Consider the following 9729-nt stretch of genomic DNA (forward strand, 5'->3'; position numbering starts at 1 on the left):
CATGGCCCCACGGAGCAGCCCCTGCGTGGCCATGTTCTGCGAGAGGCTTCGGAAGAGCAGGTGCTGGCGTGCAGGCGGGCCCGGGGGCAGCAGGCGGCAGGATGCATTCTTGGCTCGCTGCTTGCATGGTGCCTCGCGTGCCCGGGGCCACCGCGGCTCCGAGTAGAAGTGGAATGTGGCCATGAGGATCATTTCTGAGTCCTGCATGGAAGTCAGGTTGAAGAAATACACGGTCTTCTGGTTGACCACGTCTGCGAGGGAAGGACAGACCACAGCCTGTTAGGTTGTCTCCTGGACAGGCCCCCGTGCTCATAGGGTGTCCCGTCCAGGAAGTGGAGGAGGAATGCCCGTTGAGGGAGCACTTTCAGGCCAGCCAGGCTTTCCTCATCTCCTGTAATCCTCACATTGAACTGACGAGGGCACCCTTTGTTATTTTCAGGGACCAGATGAGGATGAGGGATTGAGGTCAGAGAGGTTGGGGACTGTCATATCCCATTGCAAAGAAAGGAAGAAAAAAAGGTGGCAGACAGGGTAGATGCTCAGGGCTGCTGGACCCTGAAGCTCCAGTTCCTGCCTCTGCACTCTAATGCCTCTCAATGAACAAATGATCTCCCCCATCTTCATTCATGAGATAAGATGGAGTCAGGTATTCGGGATACTTGGGTTGGGTCCGAGCCCTGCTGACAGTAGCCCCCCTGTATCTGCACAGCTTTCTATTTTATAGACATTAAATGCAGTCCTTCTTCCGAATGAGGTAAATTAGAATGCCTCGCGCTGTCTCAGCGTTCTGAGCGGCTTCTGAGGGAAACTGGGCTTAAGAACACAGCCATTTGGGTGTCTACTATTTATTCTGCCCAAGCCCTTTTAAACTTGTTTTTACAAAGAAAAAGCACTATCAGGGTTGTACCAGGTCACTCAATAAAATCTCCAACATCCAGGTTGCTCTCCAGAGGCCGGAACCACGATGAGGACCGTGATCCCTCAAACATCACATCTGCAGCTTGAGAATACTCTTGGCCCCTGCATCCTTGGGGCTGTCAACCACTCTTTCCTTTCTCTCTTGGTTCTACCAGGTGTACACCAGGACCCCAGGGCAGAAAGCTGCCCCAGGCCCTGGCAGCATGAGGTCTGGGAATAGCAAGCCCTCTCTAGGGTTTGGGTGGGAGGGAGGCGTCATCTCCCTGAGATGCTGCAGGAGAGCCGGAGACCAGAGCTGTCAGGTGGGCTGTCTCCCTCCCGCTGCCCTATTTCCTGTTGCCAGGGGTCTGTCTGCTGGGTGAAGCCTGGGAGAGGTACAGGGCTTCCAAGAGCGGGAGTGTGTGTGTGTGTGTGTGTGTGTGTGTGTGTGTGTGTGTGTGTAGAAAATGGGTCACTAACTGTGACCCATTTTCTACACACACACACACACACACACACACACACACACACACACAGGGTGCCCTCATCTCTGACACCTGCGTCCACAGATTCAGCTGGAATTTTTTTAACCAAAATCTTCAGTTTAAGGTTATTTGTTTCTATTGGGATGAAGGCATAATTCTACTGGGAAGAAGGCATAATTCAATTGAGAACTTTCATGTACTTTTAAGGGACTACAAGAAAGAGGAAGGAAGGAAAAGTCAGAGGGCCCAATAAATGTCAGTCAAAGCTTGGGTGACATTCTAAAGCCACTACCTTACATAATTCTCAGGAAAAAACCCTCAGCATGTCCACAGCAGCCCCTCAATACGTCCACACATAAGGAGAAGCACGAGTCTTGATGCACATTTAAACCTAGCTTCCCCAAACACTGCGGCCTTGAGTGTCATGGTCCTCAAGTCCTGCATTTCCCAAAGCTCAAAGATCACTGCTTTCCTCCTCTGGAGATGCTGATTCAGAGGTCTGGGACAATGGGGCCCAGGAATTCTTATTCTAACCAGCATTCTAAGGGATTCTAAGTTTGGGAAGCAACGATGGGTGGTGGCTGTGTATCTGCAGCATCCCGGGTTGACTTGTGGATGGGGTGCAAGTTCACCAACAAGGCAGCCCCTACCCCCCAAGCTGGGAAAGGCTCTAGGAACCAGGCTCCCAGGCCTCAACGGGACCATGCCTTGCTCATCTGCCTCAGACAGACAAGAGAATCTCTATCTCACCTGAATGCTTGGAGGATTAACTAAATAACATATGTAATGTGCCAGGCACAAAGGGGGAAGCCCCCAAATGTGCTTCTGTGCCACTTTTGTCTAAATGACTAAGGCCGGCAGAGCAAGCTCCTCCTACACCATTTCGGGCCCCTCTTACTCAATGGTCCAGCTAACACAGCAGAAGAAGTGTTTTTCTTTTATCCAATTCAAGTCAACTCCATCGTTCCGCTAACAGGTTCTTTGCGCGAGAACACTTAAGAGGCTCCAAAATAGACATTTCTGACTCCTTCCGAAGAGCTGGCCCTTCACAGCGGGATGCAAGCATCTTTGGCCTAGAAACCTGCGGCTTCTGGTGAGAAGGAAAACAGCAGACTGGGGGAACCAAGATGGGGCTTCCCAGAGAAAAGCACCTTGGCCCCCCTTCCAGTGACAAGGTAAAGAACGAGAGAGGACATAAAGAAGGATAACTGTGACCACCAAGGCAGGGACAGCAACCTTGGCTTGAGGTGGGTGCGGCCCAATGAAGGTGCTGGGAGGGCTGCCGCAGGGTGGCAAAACGTGTTGTAGAGGAGGACGGGGTGCCCTCCCCTGGAGGTTATTTCTGCACGGGGTGCAGGAGAGGGAAAGCCAATGCTGCCCTTCCCTTAGGATGGAGAACCACAGAGAGCACGCTCAGGAACTCAGAGAGGGAAGAACCTTAGAGGTCAGGCAGCCTGATTAATTACACTCAGGGCAGGAGTCTTTCCTCCATTTGGCTTGAATGCCTTTGGCCACAGGCAGCTCGCTCCTCACAAGGCAGTCTGATGCGTGATGACCCTCCCCGCTGGGAACCCTGGAGGTGGAGATGGGTGACTCCCATCTGCAGGGCATGAAGGGCCACAGGCTGGCCCAGCTCTCTGATTGTACCTGCACGCCTGCATTGCAGGGGGCTCCAGGCTGTGGCTGAGAGAAGGCCACCTACCTGAAGCCTCCCAGCTTGGATGAGCCCAGGTCACAAAGGAGAATCTCCAAAGAGAAGTCCCTATTTCCTATGAACTGTGCTGGTGCCTGTGGCTCCCATCTCATGGTCAGCTAGAGAAGATCCTTCCTTCCTCCCTCCTATCATTCCTCTCTCCCTTCCTTCGCCCCTCCCTGCCTCCCTCCCTTTTCCAGATAAATATTTGGGAAACTCCTACTCTGGGCTAAGTGCTGGGCTGAGCAAGGTCCTAGCAAAGGTGATTACAGGCACTCAGAGGAGCTCAGCCCAGGGATGAGACAGACAGTGATGGTGGGGACGCCCACCTGCAGCGCCCGTCGCAGCTTCACAGAGCTGTGTCCAGGAGAGGCCCCCGGCGGGCTGGGTGCTTTCGACCTCAGGTCACCATCCTGCTCAGAGCTCTCCATTGCCCCCCAAATAAAATTCAACCCTTTACTAAGGCCCTACTTGATCTGGCCTGCTTACCTCCCCAACTCCATCTGCTCCCCGCACCCCCATCTCTGCCCCAGTCACCCTGGCCTTCCTGTCCTTACAAACATGAAGCTCCGTCTCAGGGCTTTGTCCCAGCTCTTCCTTCTGCTGTCATCACCTCTCCTCTAGGAATCACTCCTCTCTCCTTTGGGCCTTTGCTCAAGCGGCATCCCTAACAAAGGGTACCACTGACTCCCTTGGCTGAAGGAACAGCCCCATCGCTCTGTCTGTCCCTGGCTTCATTTGTCGTCACGTCACTCTGGGACATCCTGATATAATATATTTCCTTGCAATTGTTTCTCTTTCCCTCTAGAACACGAACTCCAGGAGGGCGGGGCTTTGCCAGCTGTGTGCACTGCTGTCTCCCTAGATCCTAGCACGAGGCCTGAGTGATCGTACGTGCTCAGGAATGTGTGCTGAATGGCAGGGGAGGGCAGGGGTCTTTGCTAGATCTGTCTGCTTCACTTAACAAAGTGGGTTCCTGGCCTGCTGCCCTGGGGCTCAGTGAACATCCTGAAAGAAGTCCAGAAAGTCTCCTTTGGAAAGATGTAGCCAACTATGCAAATCCAGCTGGAGGCACTGCACAGCAGGACGTTTGTCCAGTCACTTCCCCTTGAGCCTTAGTTTTCTCATCTTTTAAATGGGAATAATATTGTTTACTGATTAGGAAGCTCCAAGTTCCAAGCATATATGCATGCTTGATTCCTTGTGTTCACAATGAGGGCAGCAGACGTGGCAAATGGACGAAGAGATGGAGCTTCGGAGAGGGTACATGACTACATAACTACATAACTTGCTTAAAGCGCTTAAAGTCCCCCAGCTGGTAAGGGGCGGAGCCAGGGCGTGCTTCCAGACCTGTCTGACCCCAAGCCCACGCCCTTCCCCACCCTCCCCAACCAGGTGCTCTGGATAGAATCCGGATCTGCTTAACAGCTAATGTAACAAAGATCACGTGCTGTGAACTCTAAAATATTTTGCAAACACAAGTCATTATTTGGATTATTTTGTGTTCTGACTCTCCAGGAAAGAAAGGACTGATCTTATTTAGACAAGTTGATCTCTCTATGGTCTTTGGAAATCTGAGAACCCTAGTGAGGTCCACTCTACTGGGCACTCAACCTCCTTCCCGACTCTTTAGGGATGGGACTAGAGAGGAAAGAGGTAGGGAAGTGGCCCTAGTCCAGGGGTGCCCCCAGGCTCCCTGCTGGCCAACTCTCAGGCCAAGACGACCCTCAGACTGTTCTGCTCTGTAGAAACGGAATCCAAGTCACCTGGAGATCTGTCCCTTCACTCATTGCCCCTGAAACAGCCATCAGGGTGACCAGAGTGAGAATGCTGGGCTGAAGATGCAAGCACCAACATAATAGGCTGAAGAAAGGAAGTGGTGGGCCACCAGTGGTGGTGCAGAGAAGGAAAGAGAACTAATGTGTACTGAGTGTCTATTTTTAGGCAGGCTCCAGAGTCAGGGTTTAAACCCTGCTTCATCACCGACTAGCTGTGGGGCCTTAGGAAGTCACACAACTTCTCTGCCCCATCTGTTAATCAGACAGAATACGTGTGCGTGCCTCCTGAAGTGGTGAGCTCATCTCTGCAGTGCTCTCAGCAAGGTGTCTGGCACCCAGCACATGCTCAGAACACAGTGGTCACGTGGTGTCACAAGCTACTGCTACACTCAGGACCCCCCACCCCTGCTCCCTGCCCTAGTGCCCAGCGGGAGGCACTGCCAGCTGTCCACCCTCTCCAGCAGGAGCCTGAGAATTTTCACAGCCTCTTCGCCCTCCTGCATGCAACTTATCCTAGTTCCTATTTCTCCACATCTTGTTTCTCCACAACCACCCTGAACTCTGCATCTTTCCACGACTGTCTTAGCCCACAGTCTGACCTTGACCACCACTGTGACCCCAGGACACTGTCACCCTCACACCACACTCGTGCTTCACAGGGAATCGTCTATTACAGATGAAGAGTTAACATCCTTCACAACCTCTACATATCAGTAGGAAAAAGACCAGAACCCCAAGTGGATGAAGTGGTTTTCACGGGAAAAATTTTGAATGGTCAAAAAGCATGAAAAACAATTCAGGATGACCAGTAATGAAAAAGAAAACGGTAACTTCAAATGAGAATGAAGATATAACAAGTTTTACCTGCTGCAACTCTGATCCCATTAGGGTAAAAACTATACATAATATTCCACAAAATATTAACTCTGGTTATATCTGGATTGTGATTTCTTTTCTTTACTGTGATTTTCTATGAGTTCTGGATAAGTATGCATTTCCCTTATAATCTCTTGTCTCTCCTTCTCCCCTCGCCTCTTTTCTTCTCTCCCTCCCTCCCCCTCCCCCTCCCTCGCCCCTCTCTCACCATACATACTCTCTATACTGCCCCACTGCTTACAGGCCTTGGTGGCCCACTGGTTCACTTCCATTTCCTGCCTCTTTCTTCCTGTTGTTTCCTCATTGAAACCAAACGCCTCACAGTTCCAGGCACATAGGGCTCTGCTTCACTTCTACACCTGGCTAACACCCGCTGCCCTTCAGAGCTGTCCTTTGGGGCTCCTGAAGCCCACCCCCAGCCCTTTCTCACTCCATTGTCCTACCTGTGCCACTGCACACATTCTTCTGTTTTCTCCTCCCTTCTCCACCAGCCCGTGAGCTTTTCGGGGCAGGGCCAATACTCTCTGCTTTTCTGTGTCCTCTGAGCTTACAGCACCTGCCACTGAATGAGGTGCTCAGGAAAGACTTGGGGAACTGACTGTGATTCGACAGATGTGTATGTATTATTACTCTCATTTTAGAGATGAAGACACCAACCTCAGAGAGGTTAAGTACCTTGCCCAATATCACATACGTAGGTGGAAAAGCCTAGATTTAAATGCAGGTCGTTTGAGGCTGCAGGTGTCTAACCTTAACCCTTATGGTCAGGCTCAGAGGCTCTCTCCACTGATGCACTTCAAGGAGCAATGGAAGGGAGGGAAGGAGCTGGCTGGCTGGAGTAATCACAGTAGAGCTAAAACATTATTGAACTTACACGTGCCAGGCACGGTGTTAAGCCCTGAACATATCTCAGTTCATTAAAAAAACCCTATAAGGAAGAGAGCATTATTAGTCCCATTTTAGAAGTGAAGAAAACGGAGTCATAGACGAGTTCAGTCCCTGGCCCCAGTCACAGACTCAGGATTTGGCCCTTACCAGTCCAGCTCACAGCCTGCGCTTGGAACCTGAGCTGAGCTGCCTAGAGGCAGACAAGGGACACAGTTCCACTGTAACACGGGTTACAGGGACCACCCCATCGAGGCAGCAGAGGTCACCGTCACGGAGCAGGCTGGTACCGGTACGATCCAGGACCAGAGCTGAAGCCCCCCACATGTGTGCCTCATCCATAAAATGAGGGGTCCCCACCCAGGCTCACACCTCCTCACAGCTTCGTCGCTGGGTCACAAAGGAGGCACTTCTGAGGGCTGGTGAGGGACTGGGTATGAAGAAACTTAAGTCAGTCAAGGGAGGAGAAGCGAAACTAAGCTGCCTGGGCCTAGTCTGTGCCAGGCACAAACCCCACCTCATCCCATTGAATCTTCACCCCACCCCCACTATATGCACAAGCAATTGCTACTCAGAGAGGTAAAGTGATGTGTGCACACATACCAGTAGCAGGTGGAGCTGGGACTTGTACCCATGGCTGTTTCAAATGGTTCCAAACAAGAGTACTGGATTTGTCAAATAGTCTTAGACTGATCCAGAATAATTCTGATCTCCCAGGATCTGTTCCATCCTCTGTCTCCTAAGTCCTGGGCTCAGTTCTGATGGAGGTTGGGGGAGGGGACTAGCAGTGAGAACAGCACGAGCCTGACAGATGGACGGTGCCAACCACTGCCACTGTGAACAGCTTGCCCTGGCCTGGCCTCAGTCTCCTTATCTGTAAAATGGGAGGACTGGATCTGAAGTACTGTCGCCAGATCCTTTTCAGGGCTAAGTGTTGCTTGTACCACCCCCAGCCTGAGAAGACTGAAAAACAGACTGTGCACCTCCATGCCTGGGCCTGCAGCAGCAGGGTGGGCCCATGGGCGTGCTCAGCCCTTAGTGCAGCAGTGAACTTGCTGGGCTTGCTTTCCTCAAGTGCAAGGCTTTGGGGACTGAGTCAATGGACGCAAGGTCAAGGCTACACCTATATGAACACAAGTGTTTTGTACTCCAGGGAAACACGATGCACCAACACTTAACCTGGCCAGTGCTGGGCTTAGGGCTTAACATATCAACTCACGTCATCTTCCCTGAATTGCTACAGGGAAGATATTACCATGACCTGCCCACTTTGTGGATGAGTACACTCAAGTCCACAGGGCTTCAGTGATTTGCCCAAGATCATAGTCATGCTGGATGATTCTTGAGTGACTTAATAATGATACTCCAGAAATGGGCCCCAAGAGGTGAATAAAAGGTACCAGGGAGGATGGAGTTAGATCTGGTTGGCCTGGAACCTAGTGAGTCTGCCCAGTAGAGGATGGGGGGAAGGAGCTTCTCTGCGGCAGGAGCTCCCAGTACATGTTTATGCGAGACCAGGCTTCCAGTGTCTGGCTCTGAGGCCACGGTGTGGTACCCTAAGTAACACAGCCAGTGATCGACAGGGAGGTGGCAGATCTGACTCCAGGCTGTCTGGCCCCAGTGGTGGGCTGGTCCCCCTCTACCTCAAGAGGGGGCCCTACAGACCAATGGTCTTTCTCCTGATGAATGGCCTCCTCCTTCACAAGGGCTTCAGGGGACCCCTACTCACATTTTCTGCAATGGCATTCTGAGACCATGAGTAATCTCCATGACAACCAGGGTCTTCCCATCACCCCTGTGCCTCGTCTCTGCTCACCCAGGGCCTGCAGAGGTCACCCAGCCCGGGCGGGCAGACAGCTGAGGCAGGATTCTGAAATGCTCTCGGAAGCAGGGCAGGGAGGGCTCGGTGCAGCTCCATCCAAGGTGTGGGGAAAGGGGAAAGGATCTGCCCAGGAGGGGCAAGGGCAGGAGGGGGGCTGGGAACCCCCACTGCCCAAGCTTCTAGACCTTTCCTCAAACCCCCATAGTCTGAACAATTCATGCTAGTGCCTAGCAGGCCTCAGTCCCATGTACCCAAGGCTGGGCACCCAAGGCCATTCTCAGTCCACCCTGCTTCCCCAACTGCCACACCCACTAAGTGCCCCAGCTAGAGGGGCACACCCCCTGCCTGGGCCCAGTGCCTGGCACTTCCATCAGGGCTTCACTACACCCACCTGATGGGCTCTCTTCAGTGCCTCCTTCATCTGTCAAGAGCCAGCACAGCTGAACCCTGTGACATGGATCCCTACCCCCGAGCCCCGACACACACACAGGGTGAGCTCCCCCAGCCCAGTCCCATCTCCACGCTGTGCTTAAAGCCTTGTGGATGGGGTCGTCTGTGTCTGGCAAGTGTGACACCCTCCGACGTTTGGCGGCACCCCAGGGGCAGGAAGTCTGTCGCTCTGTGGCACTTCGGCGTCCCCACGGGAGGCTCTGGGCCCCGTACAGAGTGCTCGGGGCGGGCGGCGGTGGGGGGAATAGTTAATGGAAGAATGAATGAACCAGTCAATGACTAGAAGGAAGAGGCAAAGCGGAGGTGCAGGGGTGGGAGGATGGACACGTGAGGAGGACCAGGGAGGATGAAGAGAAGGGGGCCACAGGGCCGCCTCTACTTACCCAGCCGGGCCCGGAAGCTGCGGACCGTGTTGCCCCCTCCTGGCCGCGCGCCCCTTCGGCTGTATTTCTCATAAAGCCGGAGCATGTGGACAGCGACCATGTCCTGGGTGCCGGGGCCTAGAGCAGCGGCCGCGTCCCCTGGAGACCGCTGGGGGTTCTTGTACCCCGCCAGGCCATCGGCCGCTGCGGGCGGGGCGGACCGGGCGGGCGCCGTGTGGCTGCTGCCCGCGTCCTGGAGCAGCAGCAGAAGTAGCGGCAGCAGCGGCAGCAGTTGGGACCCCGGTCCCGGGCTGGTCCGAGCGGGGCCACGGGCCATGATGGGTGGCGGTGGCGAAGGGATCGGAGCCGGGTTAGAGGAGGAGGAGGGAGATCGAGGGCGCACAAGAGGCTGAGAACAAACCCTGCGGCGGGAGGGCGCGCGGGCAGCACCGGCAGGCGGGGGCGCGGGATGTCGAGATCC

At 53.7% G+C, this 9729-nt stretch overlaps 1 protein-coding gene across 1 annotated transcript in view; it reads right to left on the reverse strand.

Moving 5' to 3' along the window:
- The window catches only part of GDF10 (growth differentiation factor 10), a 12889-nt gene extending 3304 nt beyond the window's left edge, over positions 1-9585 (reverse strand). The window contains exons 1-2 of the mRNA XM_024739107.1: positions 9270-9585; positions 11-251 (exon numbers count right to left, since the gene is read on the reverse strand). Of these exons, the coding sequence (XP_024594875.1) occupies positions 11-251; positions 9270-9585 (557 nt within the window). The remainder of the gene's footprint in view (positions 1-10; positions 252-9269) is intronic.
- Positions 9586-9729: the final 144 nt, after the last annotated feature.

This window comes from Neophocaena asiaeorientalis, unplaced genomic scaffold, assembly GCF_003031525.2.
Source record: "Neophocaena asiaeorientalis asiaeorientalis breed wild unplaced genomic scaffold, Neophocaena_asiaeorientalis_V1.1 scaffold202, whole genome shotgun sequence".
NCBI lineage: Eukaryota > Metazoa > Chordata > Mammalia > Artiodactyla > Phocoenidae > Neophocaena > Neophocaena asiaeorientalis.